This window comes from Paramisgurnus dabryanus, chromosome 10 (assembly GCF_030506205.2).
Source record: "Paramisgurnus dabryanus chromosome 10, PD_genome_1.1, whole genome shotgun sequence".
Classification (NCBI taxonomy): Eukaryota; Metazoa; Chordata; class Actinopteri; order Cypriniformes; family Cobitidae; genus Paramisgurnus; species Paramisgurnus dabryanus.
This window is the reverse complement of record NC_133346.1, coordinates 6,508,753-6,530,573: the sequence shown is the minus strand read 5'-3', so window position 1 is coordinate 6,530,573 and position 21,821 is coordinate 6,508,753. Positions and strand designations below refer to the sequence as shown.

Sequence of the window (21,821 nt, the reverse complement as noted above, 5' to 3'; positions counted from 1 at the left end):
ATATAACTTTAACTGTGTTTGGCTAGAAGAATATAACTTCAACTGCGTTTGGCTAAAAGAATATAAATTCAACTGCGTTTGGCTAAAAGTATATTACTTCAACTGCGTTTGGCTAAAAGAATATAACTTCAACTGTGTTCGGCTAAAATAACATAACTTTAACTGTGTTTGGCTAAAAGAATATAACTTCAACTGTGTTTGTGTTCAAAAGAATATAAATTCAACTGTGTTTGGCTAAAAGTATATAACTTCAACTGTGTTTGTGTTCAAAAGAATATAACTTCAACTGTGTTTGGCTAAAAAAATATATAACTTCAACTGTGTTTGGCTAAAAGAATATAAATTTAACTGTGTTTGGCGTAAAAGAATATAACTTTAACTGTGTTTGGCTAAAAGAATATAACTTTAACTGTGTTTGGCTAAAAGAATATAACTTTAACTGTATTTGGGTAAAAAAATATATCTTCAACTGTGTTCGGCTAAAAGAATATAACTTTAACTGTGTTTGGCTAAAAGAATATAACTTTAACTGTATTTGGGTAAAAAAATATATCTTCAACTGTGTTCGGCTAAAAGAATATAACTGCAACTGTGTTCGGCTAAAAGAATATTACTGCAACTGTGTTCGACTAAAAGAATATAACTGCAACTGTGTTCGGCTAAAAGAATATAACTTCAACTGTGTTCGGCTAAAAGAATATAACCTCAACTGTGTTTGGCTAAAAGAAGGCACTGGCAATTTATACTAAGTGCAAAAAGCACTCAACGTCTGCTCAGCCAAATTCGGTGCTCAGCAAAAGTGCTAGTGTAAAAACCCCTAAAAATGGGGCACTATTCAATGCCATTATAAAGCTGAAAAGAGACAGGATATTATTTAATATACAGCGGAGAAAATAAGAATTTGACACATCAGCATTTTTATCAGTAAGGGGATTTCTAATTGGGCTATTGACCAACATTTCCACCAGATGTAGCCATCAAACCAAATATTAAATTCATACAAAGAAATCAGAACATTTAAGTATTCAAGTTGGGTCATAATAAATCACTTTGTTCTCACAGCTGATTTCGGAGTGTGATCTCTAATCCAGAACATAACCTGCCCCGAAGCAGGTTAGCCGTGTAGCATGAGTTATGGCAATGAACACCACTGAAAGCTGAGCTACAACCCAGGATTGGTACAAACTTACCTGGGTAGCCAACTAATCTTGCTTCATGATATAGGCCCATGTGATTTAATTTGTTTGGCTATACTGTATGTAGTTTCCCAAATTGATGTGTTATTATCATTGTGAGTTCTGTGTTCCACAGTTCCACTTTGATCCCTTGGCTTCCAGTGCCTAAAACTTTCATATTTGTAGTCATGTCTTGTCTGTCTGAAGATGAATATCATAAAAAAATATCACAGAAAACAGCTGTGTATCAGTAAATCAGAGATGAGGCAGATGAATCACAAACAACACCTGTCAGCACAGTAACTGACAACAACAACAGTTACCAGAAGAAAACAGCCATTTATCTAGGCATAGTTTCTCGAAGGAGCCGTTAAAACACACCGCGTGTGAACCATCTAAATGTGACCTTTACCTCCTTCTAAACTTTCTCTGTAATGTTTTCTCCAGCTCTAAATGTAATGAGAATGTTTGACATAAGAGTTCTTGTTTTTAGTCTTACCCACTTTAGCCTTAGGGCAATAAGGAGTATCTGTTTTTGATGCCACATGTGTGGGATTTTAAAGGTTGGCTATCTTCCCTTAAGCTTGGATCATAAAAATTATGGGGAAAAATACAAACAAGACTATTATGTCACCACAGAGATGGAGTAACTCGTCAGTCCTTATTGGGGTTATTACAATCTTTCATAAAACTGTTGTTTATTAATTGACTTTAAGCCTAGCCCATACAGAAAAAAAATATATGTGTTTTTAAAATATATTTCAGAATATACAATAAATGTGCAAAAATGTTGAAATATATTTTGAATATATATTTGGCCATTTTTTGTATATTCTGAAATATATTTTAAAAACATATATTTTAAAGCATTTATTTTCACATTGCATTGGAAAAACTGTGTATGTTACAACCTGTAAACATATAACAGGTTTGAAATGGTTCAAAATAAATATATTTTCAACTGCAAAAATATACTTAAAATTTTTTACTTATACATTTTATATTTACTTTATAGATTTTATAAAAACTTTTATATTTTGACCAGGAAAATATGTTTTTGCCATATGGGTTATAAAATTAGAAATGTATTTGTTGCCCCTGAAATACATTTTGAAATATATGTTAATATATGAAGGATTTAAACTAAATATATTCACAAATTCAAAAATATATTTAATTAAGCTTAACTTTCTACAAAATGTATTTAGCATATATTATAAACTTATTTTTGGCCAGAAAAAAATATAAATATAATAAAAACTTTTTATTGATGTGTTTGTGAGGTAATCAATAAAAAAGTTATATATTTTTGCCTTATGATGGGGTTTCCAGTGATAGGCTACTTAGAAATTAGGATGTTGTTATGACATAGTATGAAATTAGACTGTTAATACTGTCATTACCTCACAAACACAGCAATAAAAAAGTTTAATCTCAGTGTGAAACATTTTTATGACTGTATTATTAAAAAGAACTTGTATGAAAACCTTTTTATTTTTTATTATAGAACAAGTACAAACATATAAAGAGGATCGCAATGTGCTTATTATTACATTCAAAATACCTACAAATGGATCAAATCAGAGGAAGAATAAAAAACAACAACAACATGAGGATATTTACAATAAATCAATAAAAGAAAAGCTTTCAAAAATTGTATACATTATTTTTGGTGGGCATGTAGACCTTTTGTCCTTGCTACTCTGCGTTTTACGTCACAGACTATTTATACAACGCTTTCACAGTTTCGTCGAGGTACGTCCAAATAAAATAGTATATAAATAATTACATTAAATGTAACAGTCAATATATATATATATGTTATATTTAAATTTAATTTATTGTATGTATGTTGTTGTTTGTTTATGCTTTCTTGTTTTAATTTTTTTAAATCGAAAGTGCTTAAGCGAAACTGTAGATTAAAGGTCTGGCAGGTTCAGGCGCGCCTTACAAGATTATTATTGTTTGCTTAACACTACACAAGAGCCAGCACTGTCATACAAGTGTGTCACCGTAGTGAGCAGATTAAGTTGAATAATGTGAAGGTAAAGTAGGGATTTGGATTACGGTAATGCGGTGCGCGTGGCTCGTGCTGCTGCGCTCAGACGCGTTCTTCACGCGCGTCAAAAGACGCGTTAACACATGGTCAGCTGTTGGTGCGGCTTTTAATGTCCAGCACCGACGAGTGGATTACTTGCAGGAAAATGTGGTATGAATTATATAATATATACAAAATTATAATCTTTGTATAATTCGGTTAATAGTTGGATATTTAGTTCACGTTATCCAAGTTATATAAATAAATACATACTTATTTTGTTATTAATAAAAATATATATGCATAATAATAATAATAATAACACAAAATAAATAAATATATTCAACGATTGTATTTTTTCTCTCTTAATAATCTTTATGTTTCTGTTTTTCTTCTCTCAGGGTCTGTTTGGAGTCCCGGAGCTCAGCAGTCCTACTGGTTTTCAGGTGGCCCAGCGTAGGGCTCTCAGGGAAAGTGAATTTCTGGTCCACAGAGCCTGCACGCATCCTCCTGGTGCCGTCACCGTGGAAACGTTTGACCAGCTTTCTGACAGCTTGTGTAAAGTTGCCGACCTGGTAAGTTCAGCATCATCCACTGTTTTCCGAGTTAAAAGTGTCATAGTCAAACACTTCTTCATGAATGGCAAGCCAAAGGAGTTTAGCTTTTATTCAAGAGTTATGTGGTATAAGATTTCTTACACCAGGTATTTTGTTGCAGGCAGATTTCGTCAAAGTGGCTCACCCAAATGCTGCGTTCCGTGAGGCAGCGGAAAGAACCTGCGTTGATATCGGGACAGAAGTGGAAAAGTAGGTATCAGATCTTCATTCTGGCTTTGCTGTTAAATGATTTTATCATTAATTGTTTTTGTGTACTTGTGTTTTAGACTCAATACAAATGTTGATTTGTGTCAGAGCCTGAAAAATTTGTTGGAAAATGAGGCTGTTTTGGGCACTCTGGATCCGGAAACAAGGCAGGTGCAGGATGTCTTGCATACTTTTTTAAATCATTTAGATCCTACTAAAATGATTAAAACAACAGTATGTCATTGCACATTATCATAACAGAATCTATATGTTGCGATGGTATCTTAGGAGAGTTGCGGAGCTCTTCATGTTTGACTTTGAAATCAGTGGGATACATTTGGATGAATCCAAGGTTTGTTAGAGCAATCAAACTTTCATAAGTAGTTTTGTTAAAATGACATTCATATTTGATAAATTATTTTTTTGCAGAGGAAAAAAGCTGTTGCACTGAACGTGAAGCTGCTGGATCTTTGCTATGAATTTCTGAATGACTCTCAGCTCCCAAACGCCATAGAGAAGCAGTGTCTACCAGAACACATCCGTCACTGTTTCTCTATAGATGGGAATCGCGTTCAGATCGGCGGGTTGCATGCAGAGTCTCCTAATGAGTTGGTACGTGTATCAAGTCTGTTTTGATAGGTCATAGGGGTTAATTTTTTTAATTGAGATTTATACATCATCTTCAAACTGAATAAATTAGATTTCCATTGATGATTGGTTTGTTAGGATAGGACAATATTTTGATATATTTGTACGAGATACCTGTTTGAAAACTGGAATCTAAGGGCCAAATTTACTAAACAAGGGAAAATTACAAAAAAAAAACGCAGATGGGAGTGGAAATATTTAAAGGTTATTTACTAAAATGGCACAAAATAAACAACACCGGCCCCATTTCCATAATCACCACGCAATCTATTAAGAGCGGCACACATTAGTTCAGGGTCACAAATAAGCAGAGCTGATGAGGTGCGGGTGATCTACTAACGCCTGATTCGCTTGGGTTTAGCACCACGGACATCTCAGCTGAAAATTTGAGTTGTGAAATCCCAGCTAAGAAACCATAGGATACTGAAAAGAACTAGAGGACAAAAAATTAAGGTTTACACTACAGTTTTGCAAATAAAAAATGGCTTAGCAAACAAGATACCAGTAATATCATATGCGCAAACATTAATAAATCACGTTGCGTAAATTTAAATAATCTTCTCCCATAAATTTTGCATCTGAAAGAGGAACTCCTAGAAATGCAAAAATATCTAGACCACACCTTCTCAGCGCTAAATATCCACTGCGCGTCTTTAGTAAATCCAGACAGTCGTTGTTAAACACCAAAATGATGGTTTGCGCTGGTGCAAGCTCTTAGTAAATCAGGCCCTAAAAGTGCAAAAAAATCAAAATACTGAGACAATCGTATTTTAATTTGTCCAGATGAAGTCCTTAGCAACACATATTACTAACGATAAATACATTTTTAATATATTTACATGATTTTGGACCATACATACATAATTTTGACCCATACAATGTTTTGTTGCCTATTGCTAAAAATACACCCGTGCACCTTATGACTAGTTTTGTGGTCCAGCTTATGGGTGATTCTCACGAAATCCAGATTTAGAAGGTGTCCAGCATCAGATTTTTAAAAAAAAGCCCTTTTTTGCACATATAAGATTAAGGTCTGAACTTACTATAACCATTATTTTTGGGGGATTTAAAAAATGTTTCCTATAGAATTGTTTATATTTTTTTAGATTATCATTATCAAAATTATAATTACCGCAACATGATATTACATTAAATATATGCATCTACAAACTCATGTTTTGGTAATGAGAACTAAAAAGTTGTCTAGGTACTATGACAAACAAAATTTTAACTTTTATCTGGAGAGAAAAAATAAGAACTGCTTACCTGCTAGCCATCTTGAGTGTCACAGTCAATTATGTCCCTTACAACTTTTTTTTTTTGAAAATGTTAGTTCCTTGAGGGCTTAAACAATGATTGAAAATTGGTTTTGGACACATTTATATTCCTTGTTTTTGTCTCTACATTTACCAATGATCATCAAATACCACATGTTTCTTTACTGTAAATGTTTATAGTATAACATGCACTGAAGCTTTTTATTTTTTAATTTTAAATATTTCAATGTCAAAGAACCCAAATCCAGTCATCGACACGTTGCGGTAATGATAATTTTCCCCTTAAATGTGGAAAAACAACAAAGTTGGTTTGTATGATGTCATTTGAAATCATGTGCAAAATAGTACATGAAGAGATGTTATGCTTCTTAATTTGATACTCTTACTTTGCATTTACTTTTTTTATCAAAATGTTTCATGACACCTCATAAGTCTAATTTCGCGAGAATCACCGGGCCCTGTAAGGGGTCGCCACTTGATGTCCAAAGTATAGTTAAGTTCAGAAGTGAAACAAGTTGCGAGTTATCACTATGTATGTAAGCTTTCTCTTTCTTTGCATGTTCAGTAATCGGTTTCATTGTCGCCTCTCTGGTAGGTTCGGGAAGCTGCGTATAAAATCTTTCTGTACCCCAACGCTAGTCTTCTGCGTTGTCTGGACGAGCTCTTGGCTTGTAGACATGAGCTGGCAACATTAGTTGGCTATGAGTCATTTGCACACAGATCTTTGAAGGGAACAATGGCTAAAACTCCAGGTAAGCACCATCTTCTGAAAACATCACCTGCAGATAAAGGAGCCAATAAAACAAAGCTGTAAACCAAATTTTTTTTTTTTTTAGAGACTGTGATGAAGTTTTTGACGCTGCTCACTGAGAAACTCTCCGACATGTATGTTTCACACACTGGAATATGTTTCCAATCCAAACATTTATGTTTTTATAACATTTACTCATTTCCTTTATAATTCAGGACATCAACGGATTTCAAGTTGATGAGGGAGATGAAGAAGAAAACACACTCGGCAAACCATGTAAATGTTTATTTTGTGCACATAGTTTGATGTTGTTTCAGTATTCGTTACACTAAGAAGTGCATCAGTATTGCTAAATGTACTTTTTTTATCCCCAGCAAGTGATGCCGTGGGATCACGCGTACCTCAGTGCAGCCATACGGACAGAGAAGTAAGCATTTCTTATATGCAACTCTCGAAATAATCGCATCTTTACCTTCATATACACATGTGCTGATGTGTCTGCAGGTTCAATGTTGATTCCAGCATTTACAGCCCGTACTTCTCTCTTGGTGCCTGCATGGAGGGTCTCAACCATCTCTTCACACAACTACTGGGTGTCTCTTTCCAAACAGAGGAGCCGAAAATGGGAGAAGTGTGGAGCGAAGACATTAGAAAGCTGGTGAACTGTTTTACTTTCTGCTTTTCAAGATGATTTTTTTCTGGATTATCCACAAATGAATATAGATGGACACGTGTCTTGACTGTTCTTTTGTCTCGCAAACAGGCTGTAGTGCACGAAACAGAGGGACTGCTGGGACACATATACTGCGATTTCTTTCGTAGACCTGATAAACCTCATCAGGTAAAGCTTACTGCTTTGGGTTTGTGTTCTGCATTAAAGGGATGATGAACACAAAATATTATTTTGATAAATGATGGTGGGGACACAGTTGACGGTACCCATTGTCTTTCGTAGTATTTTTTTTCTACTATGGAAGTCAGTGGGTACCATCAACTGTGAAGTAAGCATCATTTATCAAAATATCTTCTTTGGTGTTCAACAGAATAAAGTTTTTGAACCTCTTCAACAGTAAATTTTAAGTAAGGCTTATATATTGGTTTACATTTCATTTACGCATTTGGCTGCTATTTTTATCCAACGTGACTTAAGAGTGCATACATTTTTTATTAGTATGTGTTTTCCCTGGGAATCAAACCCATGACATTTGCAATGCCAACACAATGTTTTACCAGTTGAGCTACAGGAAAAAAAATAGTGTATGTGTCCTGTATGGCAGGATTGTCATTTTACCATCCGTGGTGGACGGTTGAGGAAAGAAGGTGATTATCAGCTTCCTGTTGTGGTGCTGATGTTGAGTCTGCCTCCACCCAGCACGGTAACCCCATCGCTGCTCACTCCTGCCATGGTGGAGAATCTCTTCCATGAGATGGGACACGCCATGCACTCCATGTTAGGCCGAACACGATATCAGCACGTCACAGGTCAGAATTCATTATGCAAATTTATACTACGGGTCTGTTGAATGCTTGAATCCTATTGGCTGATGAACGTTCTGAGGTGTGCAATTATTCTCTGGGAAACGCACAGCAAACGTAGTTCCAGGCAGCTCTCTTGACTGCATTACAGATCCATATCACTTCGCATAGTTAACTGTAATAACAGACTAACAAAAACAACATGACAGACGATTTTCCGAGGCAATAACAGCGCTGTTTAGAGACGCACAGAGGTAGCCTCATTCACACAATCTCTTGCTCTCTCTCTATCTTTCTTTCTTTTTCTCTCTGTCGCTCTCTTTCTAATAACTTCATTAATAACTGCATTTGAATGCCATCAACGGCTCAAGCCTCCATTGCCAGCTTTAAAATGACGTTTTGGAACAAGCAAAAGAGCCGTTGGATTAGACGCGGAAGAACACAATAGACATATAAGTACAAAAAACGGACGAATCCCTTTAAATATATAATGTGATCGATGTCTCGAGGTGTGGCAACCGTAGTATAAGCGGAATAATTGACTCCCGGCCATTGAATTATTGAAAAATAATGCACACCCGCGGTGTAACTTTGCAACTGTATTCTCTTCAGGATGATACAAGACCTCTTCTTTGATGTTCATGTATGTTTTTTATTTTACAATAATAATCAGCTAACTATACATTATCTTTACTTATACACACATATACATATATCTTTGACATATGAGGTGGTTATACAGATCAAATAACTGACAAGAATTGTGTTATGTTTTTTTTTAATACAGGAACCAGGTGCTCCACAGACTTTGCTGAAGTTCCTTCTGTCCTCATGGAGTATTTTGCATCAGATTATCGAGTTGTGAGACAGTTCGCTCGACATTATCAGACTGGGGAGGTGAGTGATGTGTTTGGCTTCACCTGCTTCAGGAATCACTGTACATGTATCTATTTGTGTTGACTTAAAGGGATAGTTCACCCAAAAATGAAAATAATGTCATTAATGATTCACCATCATATCGTTCCAAACTCATAAGACCTTTCGTCTTCGGAACACAGTTTAAGATGTTTTAGAATTAGTCCGAGAACTTGTTGACCCTTCATTAAAAATCTACGTACGGTATACTGTCCATGTCCAGAAAGGTAATAAAAACATCATTAAAGTAGTTCATGTGACATCAGTGGGTCAGTAAGAATGTGTTGAAGCATCGAAAATACATTTTGGTGCAAAAGTTATGACTTTATTCAGCAATGTCTTCTCTTCCACGTCTGTTGTGAAGCGCATGCGTGAGACTAAAGTCACGTGACTGCAGTGACGCAGATGACATACAATGCGGCTGACGTGTTATCTGGTGCGCCCCAGCAGTTTTTTTTTGCGCACAAGCTTCGTTTACAGTCTGAGGAAGATTAAGTAAAAAAAAATCGCAAACATGTCTGAGGATAACATGTCATCCGCGTCACTGCAGTCATGTGACTTTAGTCTCGCGCATGCGCTTCACAACAGACGCGGAAGAGAAGACAATGCTGAATAAAGTCGTTTTTTTTTTTTTTGGACCAAAATGTATTTTCGATGCTTCAACACATTCTAACTGACCCACTGATGTCACATGGACTACTTTGATGATGTTTTTATTACCTATCTGAACATGGACAGTATACCGTACATACATTTTCAATGAAGGGTCAAGCAAACTCTCGGACTTAATCTAAAAAATCTTAAACTGTGTTATGAAGATGAACGGAGGTCTTACGAGTTTGGAACGACATGAGGTGGTGAGTCATTAATGACATTATTTTCATTTTTGGGTGAACTAAGATCAAAGTCCCTTTAGGGTAGTCGCCCCACTAGGCGGCCATGTTTGCAGGTTTTGGTATTTGAATGGGTAAAGACAGATATCTCTAAATCCAGGTGCTAAAATCACAAATAAACAACATATTTCTGATCAACAATTAAACCTGATACCAACTGTACCATAACTTTTAAGCTAATAAAACCTTTCTCCAGGTCTTTTTGGCTGCTGAGCATGCGCAGAGGTTGGCACCTTACTTGACTCTATACAGAGCTCCTCCCTCAGAAAATCATTAAGTCTTTATTGATTGATTATTGGTTATTTTAACCGAAAGACAAGACTTTCCGCACCTTCCGTTGCATTGTAAAAGGAGTGCTCAATCTTGTAATATCCAATATATTTGTTTAACATCCGCCTCCGTTCCCTTTAGCCCCTCCCAGAGAGCCTTGTGTCCCGTTTGTGCCAGTCTAAAAAGGTCTGCAGTGCTGCTGATACTCAGCTACAGGTACAAAAAACAAATCTCAGATGAAGAATTACTTTGCTGGGAATGAATGCAGTGCACATTTATCCATGTGTGGTTTTTTAACAGATTTTCTATGCAGCATTAGATCAGGTTTATCATGGCAAGCCACAGTACAGAACAACCACTGACATCCTCAGAGAAATGCAGGAGAGATTTTATGGGTTACCATACGTTCCTGACACTGTAAGTATCTGTGCATTTATTTTTTTAACTTCACTGCTGAAATGTGAGGCATCTGTTTTTGTTTTCTAATGATGTGTGTAGGCCTGGCAGCTGAGATTCAGTCATCTGGTTGGTTATGGTGCTAAATATTACTCCTACCTCATGTCCAGAGCTGTGGCTTCTATGGTGTGGAGGCAATGCTTTCTACAGGATCCCTTTAACAGGTATGCAATGTATTGTTACATTTCTGTATATAAGCACTTTTTTGTGCCTGCATATATGGTATCATTTTATAGGATACACTCCCATGTAGTGAAAACCTAAATCTACTTAGATGTTTTTTCTTTTATGTAGTGTTTTATTATAGTTTATTGGGTACATCTAATCTCCCATGTATAATCCTGATTATAATATGCATGATGGTGCCTAAATCAATGTTAAAACCCAACTGTGTATATAGTTGTATAGGCTAATAGTTTAAACTGCATCTTCTGCAGAGTTATGGGGGAACGTTACCGCAGGGAGATGCTTGCTCATGGAGGTAGCAAAGAGCCTTTGCTGATGGTCCAAGGTACAGAAAACGACTTCCCTCCAGATTTGTCAATAGTTTTATTATTTACATTATTCATATATATTTTTTACCTCCACAGGAATGCTCCAGAAAACTCCTACTCTTGAAGACTTTGTTGATGCACTTGTGGTGGATCTTGATGCAAATTTCAAAACGCAAAATTAAGAACTTCACAAACACCATCGTTAGTTCTTCAGCCTTAAACGGTATCATCTCACTGCCTTTTAAACCACATTAAAGTATGACATGAAAACCTGGTGTAGTGATCATTTTTTATTTGTATAGAGCTCAAGTCGTGTCCTAATGGATAGAGAGTTGGATGTCTAACCTAAAGGTCACCGGTTCGAGTCTCACGGCCAGAAGGTTGACTTAGGTACCCTTGAGCAAGGCAAGTTTCCCCCAATTGCTGCAGTGATAGATGCCCACTGCTCTTGGTGTGCACGTTTTCACGACTCACCGGGATGGGTCAAAGGGATAGTTCACTTTAAAATGAAAAATCAGTCATTAATTACTCATCCTCGTGCTGTTCTAATCCTGTATGAATTTCTTTTGTTTCGATGAACACAAAAGAAGATATTTTGAGAAATGATGGTAAACACACAGCAGTAAGTGACCATCAACTTCCATAGTAGGAATAAAAAATATGATGGAAATTAATCGGTACCGTCAACTATTTGCTTACCATCATTTATCAAAATATTTTCTTAGTCATTTATCACAATACTTCCAAAATATTTTTTTCTACTATGGAAGTCGATGGTCACTTACTGCTGTGTGTTTACCATCATTTCTCAAAATATCTTTTTTTTGTAATCATCAGCAAAAAGGAATTCATACAGGTTTAGAACAACATGAGGATGGAAGACAGAACTTTCATTTTAAAGTAAACTATCACTTTAAATGCAGAGGTCACATTTCAAGTATGGAAATGTTTCCATTTCAACAAATGACCAAGTGTGTACATACTAATAATAATGTACTTGTAATGTAATATAATTCTGCAGTCGGTGTTTCTCAGAACGAAATGCTACATTCAGATGTGTTTAAAGATGCCATGTTCTTTGAATTGTGACTGTCTGTAAAAACTTGTGTGGCTAGAAGGGATAAAGCTACAGCCAAAATCTTATGAAATCTCACTGGACAACCCCGTTTTCATCCTAATCCTACCATTTCACTGGATTTATGCCAGAACCGCTGTTTTTCTCCTAATCCCAAACCCAACATAAGATTTGGCCTTTAGTCAGAACTATAAAAACACCAGCTAGTAATTTTTTGTGATTCAAAAATCATCAAATCATCTTACATAATTCTGTGAAAATATAACCTTGACATCTTTAATATTGACTGAGTAAAGCGTCACGTCAAAAACTTGACATTAATAACTGAAATCAAACTATAATTCTCCTTAATTATACCAGATTATTAATTAATCACAATTGTTCAGTAACATAAATACAAGTTAATTCCCTTGTTTCAAAGCATTTAAAGCCCATCTTAATGGGCAGCTGTACATTATTGCAAATTTGCACATTTAAGTGATTTTAAAGTGGCACATGTCAAAAACAAACCAACCATTTTGGGCTTTAAGGGATAGTAGACCTAAAATGAAAATTCTGTCATCATTTACCCATTCTCAACCTGTATACATTTCTTTGTTCTGATGAACATGAAAGATGATATTTTGAGGAATGTATGCAACCTGATCATAAGCCCAATTTATTTCCATAGTAAGAAAAAATATGGAAATAAATTGGGCTCATGAACTGTTTGTTTACAAACATTGCTCAAAATATCTTCATGTTCATCAGAACAAAGAAATACAGGTTTGTAACATGAAATTTTAATTTTTACTTGCATCCCCTTTATCGTTCGGTCATAACATCATCTGACACAAGGAAACCTGATTACGATCAAGATGTAGTTCACACACATTTGAAAAGTGTAATCATTTTGGTCAGAACAAATATAAAAACTTAAAAAAGCACAAACACAAAGTTCCATTTTGTTGTTTATTTACCTATACAAAAACATAACTCAAGCCAGGGTGGAATCTGAAAAATAGACGAATAAAAGTATTAGATGGAGGAGAGGATAAAATTAGTAGTCAATAACATTACATAGTAGTTAAGTTGATAATCACCATGTTATGCCTCTTTCTCTGGAGCCACCTCATCAGTGCCCTTGGTGTTTCTGGTGTAGATCACCTGAGCTCTGTGCTTGGACACGAGCTTGATCAGACCTAACAATGATAAAAACAAACGTCACTATTACAACTGACTATTACCAATTGTGCCAATATTAATATGATACTGCCAAAAGTCACATCCATTGCACATGCAAAAAAAAGTAAAATTTTATTTCTAAAGTTATCTGATCATCACCTTTGCCCAGCAACTCCTGGAGGGCAGCTCTGGCAAGTGAGCCCCTGACTTTCAGCCTCTCAGATACCACAGCGGGTGTTATGAGTTTGTAATTGGGTACTTCTTTGTACAGTTTGTCATAAGTGGCCTTGTCGAAGAGGACCAGGTTATTCAGCTTGTCCCTCACCTTTCCTTTGGACCACTTCTGCTCAGAAGCAAAAAGGCAAATTGACAACTCGCACGCAACCGCATCAAACCACTACATACGTAAAAAATCTTAAAACACATCTGACACGGCCATTCCGTGTCTTTTAAACAACTATTAAATGTAAACTTTTATATTTTACCTTCTTCTTAGCTTTGCCTCCTGACTTGTTGACGGGATCCTTGTCCTTTTTGGACTTGCCCGCGTCCTTCTTCTGCTTGCTATCCTTGGGCGGCTGGATACAAGACAGATTTTCAGAGATTAACAAACATATTTCACATAAAACGCAGAAACGCGAGCGAATATATTGTTATGAACACGAATCGTCAACGCGTGCCACTGCGGTGAGCGTGTGCTCGGGCCTCGTGCACAATGTGCGTACGGCACAGCTACGATTGACGCTAAATAATCACACATAACCGCTAATTTGGCTTTCGTGAGTTATATATTGTTTTTTCTTATGCTTTTAAACATCTGATACGTGCTCTTATAGCGCATTAGGAATAGGGAAAAAGTGATATTTTTAAAGGTATGAAGTCGCTCGAGCACTCACCATGCTGAGGCGTTGCGAGCTGCGGAAGAGAAAGGAAGTCGCGCACGCGCAACGTCCGCTTTGTCAGAGTGCGTCTCGCTGGGTGCAGCGCGCGGTGCCTGTGTAAGCGTAGCTCTCGGGCGCCCTCTGCAGTACGGGAGCGAACTCAAGAGATGTTAAATTACAGTTTTTTTGAATTGCTAAAACACATTTTTTGAAACCATCACTCATTTTCTCAAAACCTTAAACACAAATCCCAATTATAAACAAAATTCACAGAACCCCTGACTTGTACTCAAAATCAAACTAAGCTTTCAAATCATACACACATAAGTCTATAATATAAAACACTACAGAGCATCCATTAGACACTACCTTAAAAAATGGAAAACACAACATCCAGGACATCTGCTTACAGGAAAATATATGTTTATTGTACATAACAACACACTTGACAAATACTGTTAAAAATCTCTATTACTATAATCACAAGTTTAGTTCAGTGAATATAGTGAATACTTTACTGTAAGTACTGCAAGTAATAGTAAGTTTTCAATATTACTGTAAGCAGCACTTGTATTTTGTAAAAAGTCAGTAATCCAATGCAAATTTTGCCAATTGCATTGTCTCTGGTGTCCTTTTCTTCCTCATACTCTTCATCTGCCTCTCAGACTGTTTCCAATTCACACAATTGGTGAAAAATACCATTAGATAAAAGTGTGTAGAATTTTGAGTTGTTGTGTTTACTCGATGATAACACTGTTTTAGTTGTGTTCAACTTTTGCCTGCCTGTGTTTAGCATTTATAAAACAAGTGCATTGCAGTGTAAAATGTGTGTTTTAGTGAGAAGTTTGTGTTTAGAATTTTGCAAAAAGAGTGCATGATTTGACAAATGGGTTTAGGCCACTATGAATTTGGTTCAGAGATTGGGGTTTAGTGTTTTAGCAATTCAGAAAAACTGTAAACACTCAAACGACCAAATTTCACGGATTTTCAAACGTATTATTTATGATTATAATTAAATGAATGAACAGCTAGTGCTGTTCTTAATAAAATAGTGTGTTTTTATTTGTGTAGACAACACATTAGCTTCCCTCAATATAAAAATTGGCACAAATGTAAATGTTTTAATGGTTTGCATTTCAATTTAACAAATTGTTTTAACACATCTTGACATATCCTTTATGTTAGGACACAGTATCAGCCAAATGTTCCTTTTTGCATTATAAATATTACCAAATTCCAGCATAGTACATAAGTACAGGTCTGCCACAAAACCAGAATTGTTTTTATTATAATTTATGTGCACAATTGTATAATTGTTTTTAAATGTCCTTAGTGCCAGCTTCTCACTTGCTTGTCTTGTGTTGTGTTCATATCGGCTGAATTTTACAAAATATTCTTAAACTCCCAAACTTCCAAGCCTATTCTCTATTATAAGAGACAGTCATATGGAAAATGACTTTTTTTATACAAATAAACAAGAGATTTCATATAATTTCATAAAGTTTTAATATATACTACATTTGTACACCTTTATACATCATGAAGAATAATGCTGGTTTCATGATATTGTTTGATGTAGCTGTGTGCAGTTCAGTTCATAGGGTGAATACAAATTTTTACAGTTTTTGTGAAACAATCTGTTCACTAGATGATTTACAATTTAGCAACTAATCAGACAAACATAAGTTGTAAGTCGAAGTAAACTCTAATTTAAACTTTCTGTTAAAACAAAATATGTCACAACATTTATGTCAAATAATAAGTTAATACACTCAAAAAATCTGTAAACATTTATGTAAATTATTTTTTAAACTCATGTTTTGTTCTTTTAAAAGATGTACCATGACAGAGCCACATTTATAGATGAATTGCATAAATGTGCTGTTATTGCTTCTTGGCTTTCCCAAAAGAAAATCGTGAAAAATACTATAATGTAATACTCAATGTAATGAGTGTGATTTCTTTTCCAAAATTCAAATAGACTAAATGAACAACAGTAACACTCACATTCAAATCGAACAGTTCTTTAGTGGTAAAAGTCCCTTATTGGCTGAGTGCCTTCACATTGGAAGGGCCTCTAAATGGTTTAATGACAATAGTGTTAGTCCATCTTTTTAGGCACATGCCCCATTTTCGTGCGCATGTTGCGCACAAAGAAGAAGCAAACTGTTGTTACAGCGCAGGCGATCTCTGCTACCCAGAATGCTGTGTCCCAGCTGTAGCGTTTGGCGATGGTGCTGAATGGCAAGCCAGCAATGAATGCACCAACTAAAAAAAAACAACACCACACGGTTCAAAACAGAAAATATGGCCACAGTAAGTATTTTAGCAAGAAACCTTCTTTACCGTTTGCCATGAGAGCTACGATGGCATGAGATGTCCCACAGAAATTGGAGGGGGCGCTCTCGCTCGCTATCACTCCAAACAAGGCAATTGGTCCATATGAGGAAAATCCAAACGCAGCACCAAGAATTAAAATCCAGAGCTTTACAAGAAAGAAACATTGCTGTATTAGACACAACATTTAAAGGCATATTTTTGTGACTTTTTGGAGCTCTGTACCTCTTTCTCCGACACACCAGTGAGAAGTGAAACAGGGTGAAGAGCCAAAGCCCACAGTGGTTCCACCTAAAAAAAAAAAAAAAATCACACTTACTATTTTACTAATGCAATGCTAAATACATCTACAGTAACACATTTATCAGTAATAATACTTGCAAAGTTCACAATACTGAAACCAAGATTTTATGACTTCTTGTTTATTACCTCTGGGTCTTCTGGTGTGATGGTGACCCGGAAGAGGTACATGGAGACGGCCATGCCTCCCATCATCATCAGGAGGAGCGCATGGCGAGGATTCCCGTGGGTACCGAGCCCTTGCTGTACAAATTCACAGAGATTTCTCCAGTATAATAAATGTTCAGGTGGAATGAAACCTGCCTATCTTATTTACCCACCTTTGCAACAGCCCTGTCAGACAAATAACCGGCTCCAATGCTGCCAAAAAACCCACCGACTTCCAATGCGCTCATGTACGAACTGCCTGCAGGAAATACGCAAACACAATAGCATCCTCACATAGGCCTGTACTTTTTGATCCTTCTTGATAGGCCAACAAAAAAGGTACCAAACTCACCCATCACAGCAGTTTGGCCTTTCTCCTGCATAAGGAAGAGCTGACCCCAGTCAGTGCAGGCGATCTTTACCCCAAACACGACCAGGTAACCCGCAGACAGCACCCAGAGGTAAGGAGACAGCAGGAACTCTTTTAAGGTACTTTCATTATTAGAGGCTGAAAAAGAGGCGGAGACTAAATAGACTCACAGGAGCAGTAGCCAAGAATGAATGAAAACTGATTGAATATGGATAACATATTCAAAGACCTTTATTTCACCAAATTATTAAAGGTTAGCTGCAAGTTTTTACCTCCCTTCTTCCCTTTGCCCTTAGCTCCAGGTTCAATGTTGGGCAGCCCAACATCACTGGGTTCGTTCTTCACCAGCAGAAGACACACGACTGCGACGCTCATGCAGATCACCCCTGACATGGACATGATGATTCTCCAGTCATAGTAACGAACCAACACCGTAGTGATGATGGGTCCTAAACTACCCGCCATGTTCATACTGCAGCACAGGACGGACCACCACGTCCCAAACTGAGAAGGTTCAAACCACTACGAATCAAGAATATCTGAATTAAACCACTGTAGAGGTCTGAAGAAGAACTTGCTTTTGGGGAAATAATTAAGGTAAACATGTATTATATATAAAAAATAATGTTTTATTTTCCAAAAATGGAAATTTTAAAGTTGGCGACTTGGCATAGCACTGATAATATCCCCTTTAATTAGATCTTGGTGTATGATATAGGCCGCATTTACACTGCCTGATTGAAGTGACTCAATTGCGATTTTTTTCTCTCTTAAGTGGCACAGATCGGATATGACCCACGGACGTGTAAGCTGAAAAAGCGCATATATTCCGATGTTCTCCGGTCCTGTCCCAAATGGCACACTCCGGACTTGTGGTCCTCCTCAGAGTCCACACTTCAATGACATCATGTAGTGCAGGAGTGGGGAACCCTGGGTCCTGGAGGGCCACTGTCCTGCAGAGTTTAGTTCCAACCCTAATCAAACACACCTGAATTTCATTTCCAAGTGATCCTGAATACTTTTATTTGATTTTTCAGGTGTGTTTAATTAGGGTTGGAACAAAACTCTGCAGGACAGTGGCCCTCCAGGACCAGGGTTCCCCACCCCTGATGTAGTGCTTGAAGTGACTCAATTGCGATTTATTTCTCTCTCAAGTGGCACAAATCGGATATGACCCACGGACGTGTAAGCAGAAAAAAACGCATAGATTCCGATATTATCCGGTCCTGTACCAAATGGCACACTCCGGACTTATGGACTTCCTCAGAGTTCACACTTCAATGACATCATGTAGTGCAAAAAAACGCATAGATTCCGATATTCTCCGGTCCTGTCCCAAATGGCACACTCCGGACTTATGGACTTCCTCAAAGTCCACACTTTAATGACATCATGTAGTGCAGACCTTAGGGACCCTTGACGCAAGTCCACGAGGGCACTCCGGAGTCATATTTTGGGAAATTGGGACAGACTCAAGCGTCACGCCAGAAATAGGAAGAGAAGTTGCCCATCAGTGTGAAGTCCTCCCTTCCGTCGTCTGATTGGTCTAATGGCTTTTCGCAAGGACTTCTGGGTTGGTGAAGTGCGCGAACCCTGCTGCAGCGCAGGCTTTGCCAAAGACCGCATCGAGGATGCAAAGGGGGCGCTGATGAGCACACTTCAGAGCATAAAAATGACAGATGGGACACCATATGGACTCGTAGACTCGGAAGCGAGCACACGCTATTTAAGGCCATGAGACCGAAAGTCCACATGAAGTGTGCAATTTGGGACAGGGCCTCCGATCGGTTTCAGCCCTCATTCATATGTGGAATAAATCGGATGTGAATCGGATACATGCATTCGTGTTCGCAATGTAAGCGGACAGATCGGACATTCTGAGGCCTTGTCCCAAATGGTGCACTTCATGCCTTAAATTGCGCGCGCTCGCTTAGTCTACGAGTCCGTAGGGTGTCACATTTGTCATTTTTACGCTCCGAAGAGTGCTCATCAGCACCCCCTTTGGACCCTTGATGCGGTCTTCGTACCGCAGCAGGCTTCGTGCACTTTACTAACCAAGAAGTCTTTGAGTAAGAGCAATCAGACGACGGAAGCGAGGCATCAAGGGTCCCTAAGGTCGGCACTACATGATGTAATCAAAATGTGGACTCTGAGGAGGTCCACAAAGCCGGAGTGTGCCATTTGGGACAGGGCCTCAGATGTCAAGACGTGTTGTGCGTCATAAAAAATGTGATGCTGCTGGCAAATGACGTCAAATGACAGATGACTCTTCTTTGCAGCGAAATGGAAGACGGCGGCTCCACTTAGTGCAGTAATGTTGACGTTTTATTGTTTTTTATATACAGAAATAAATCTCTAGGATCTTGTATAATAATTTGGTCTCTGTCTGACATTTTACTATGTGGTTTAAGCTGTTCCGGGTCAGTATGTCTACCCTGATTTGTTTTACCAAGTGTTTAGTTGTAAATGCAGATATCGGATACGAGTCGCTTTTAAAAGAAAAAATCGGATACTGGCAACAAATCGGAATTGGGCATCAAGATTTGCATTGTAAATCCAGCCATAATGTTCCCGGTTTGACATCCAAATCATGTGACTGTAATGAGGCTATGCATCTTGACCATCAGCTGTTAAAATTCCAAACTATTCCTGTCACGGTGCCAACACTGGGAGACAGGTGCATGCTGATAGCTTTTAAAAGCAAAGGGTCACACACACTACCCACGTACTGGCAACCCTTACAATTTGAAATCAACACACACTATTCAATCATACCTTCCGAAGCACTTTTCCACACGGCGGCCAGCCGAAACCCTGACCAAATCCATTTATGAACCACAGCACGGTAAACATCATCACAGTAGAGGACCAGGAGAATAAGATGTTTATGACGCCCACAATGAAAAGCCCGATGGAGAAGAGCCATCGTGCGCTGATCCTGTCTGAAAGCACGCCGCTGATAAACTTACTGATGGCGTAGGCGAGAGTCTGACTGCTGATGATCAGACCTGCATCACGGGAAACAGAGGAAAACAAACCGGAGTAATAAAGACACTAAGCAATTCTGTGGTGTATACAGTAGTAAGAAATGCAAAACCTAAACATTTACAACACACACTCACCAAGCTCTTCCTTATCCAGCTCGATCTCATTCATCACCGATGGCATCAGAAAGGAGAAAGTCTTTCGGTTGAAGTAATACAGCATGTAGCCCACAAACATTGAGATGAATATAACAGTGCGGTAATATCCATAACCGGCTGTACCCATGATTGCAGTACTGAGATGATGATGAGTATGGAAAAAATAACAATTTATGGCAAATAAATTGCTTGGTGCTTCTAATAAACCTTCTGCAGATTAAGCATCACCCTTTCAAAGTTTGCTCCAAAGATATGATTCATTCCATTTCGTACGACTTTAAAAGTGGAAATGTTTGTGCTCCTCCACAAGTTCCTCAAAGCTTCATGGACAGTCTGTCTCTCTTCATCCAGAATTTGCCGCTACACCTGTTAAAAAACAGATTGCATTTAAAATCAATATGCAAGCAACTATGCATCCAAATACATCTCAAACAAACAGATCTAAAACCTTATGCAACCATATAAATGCTGAAAGGTTGCCCGGGTGGCCATGACACATCTAAAGGAGATTTGGGCAGTAGTATGAACGTGAAACATGATGCAGAAATCATCTATTAAGGGAATGCCTCTTGCAAGACTGCCAAGGACAAAAATAGCTTGGCTCTGAGACGTGCATGCTTTAAAATACACGTGAGCACATGCAATCCTATGCATAAAGATTGAAACGAGGATTGCTGCGTAAATCAAAGCTTTGCCACATGTAATGTGTGGTTAAAGAGATGTTTTTGGCCGGCGTTCGCTTCTGGGGCAGGTGCATCCTCTTGCTCTTATTGTATTGCGGGAATGACCTCGTGAACAACAACAAACTTACGTAAAAACTTTAATGTACTTGATTAAAGAAATAACTGCGCGGTGACGTCACTTCATCAGAATCACCAAATGCAATAATAACATCGATTCTGACCTCTAATAACACACGCATAGTGCGACCTATAGTACGATGGATACTAAACATATCACTTACACACAATACATATTATAATTTTCGACAAATATTTTGTTTAGCCAGTTTTAAAAATAAAGATTAGGGCATAAAATGTACCTTCAACAGTCCGGGCACTCGTTCAGAATTCATGCCGTTGCTGGAACGCCTACCTTCCTCTATCTCTTCTCTGATTGGCTGTAGATCTGTCATCGTAAAGCGGTAGGCGGGCTCTATCTTTGGCTCGCGGACGTATCTTTTATCTGTAATAAAATTTTTAATCTGG

The 21,821-nt window shown here is 37.7% G+C and overlaps 3 protein-coding genes across 4 annotated transcripts; 1 reads left to right on the top strand and 2 right to left on the bottom strand.

The window, feature by feature from the left end:
* The first annotated feature begins 3,101 nt into the window (after positions 1-3,101).
* On the top strand, positions 3,102-11,781 carry mipepb (mitochondrial intermediate peptidase b). 2 transcript variants are annotated; one of them, XM_065257007.2, is made up of 20 exons: positions 3,102-3,384; positions 3,615-3,788; positions 3,931-4,019; positions 4,097-4,183; positions 4,305-4,368; positions 4,446-4,628; positions 6,537-6,693; positions 6,778-6,826; positions 6,908-6,968; positions 7,067-7,119; positions 7,197-7,350; positions 7,456-7,533; positions 7,970-8,174; positions 8,956-9,065; positions 10,388-10,462; positions 10,547-10,663; positions 10,745-10,866; positions 11,140-11,213; positions 11,293-11,419; positions 11,499-11,781. In XM_065257007.2, exons 1-19 carry the CDS (start codon positions 3,247-3,249, stop codon positions 11,376-11,378), a joined length of 2,076 nt encoding a protein of 691 aa, XP_065113079.1. In that variant the 5' UTR covers positions 3,102-3,246; the 3' UTR covers positions 11,379-11,419; positions 11,499-11,781. The 2 variants fall into 2 exon arrangements, with proteins under 2 accessions (XP_065113079.1, XP_065113071.1); XM_065256999.2 differs by lacking the exon at positions 11,499-11,781 and having other exon boundaries at positions 11,293-11,469.
* Positions 11,782-13,208: 1,427 nt separating this feature from the next.
* On the bottom strand, positions 13,209-14,454 carry rps25 (ribosomal protein S25). The gene is made up of 5 exons (XM_065261104.2): positions 14,332-14,454; positions 13,921-14,013; positions 13,595-13,778; positions 13,354-13,452; positions 13,209-13,264 (listed from the first exon to the last, which is right to left on the bottom strand). The coding sequence occupies exons 1-4, from the start codon at positions 14,332-14,334 to the stop codon at positions 13,358-13,360; spliced, it is 375 nt and encodes a 124-aa protein (XP_065117176.1). The 5' UTR covers positions 14,335-14,454; the 3' UTR covers positions 13,209-13,264; positions 13,354-13,357.
* Positions 14,455-16,278: 1,824 nt separating this feature from the next.
* Positions 16,279-21,739, bottom strand: slc37a4b (solute carrier family 37 member 4b). Its single transcript, XM_065261091.1, has 10 exons — positions 21,656-21,739; positions 20,593-20,979; positions 20,246-20,478; positions 17,743-17,992; positions 17,453-17,608; positions 17,274-17,359; positions 17,083-17,196; positions 16,879-16,944; positions 16,663-16,801; positions 16,279-16,584 (listed from the first exon to the last, which is right to left on the bottom strand). The coding sequence occupies exons 2-10, from the start codon at positions 20,738-20,740 to the stop codon at positions 16,418-16,420; spliced, it is 1,359 nt and encodes a 452-aa protein (XP_065117163.1). The 5' UTR covers positions 20,741-20,979; positions 21,656-21,739; the 3' UTR covers positions 16,279-16,417.
* Positions 21,740-21,821: the final 82 nt, after the last annotated feature.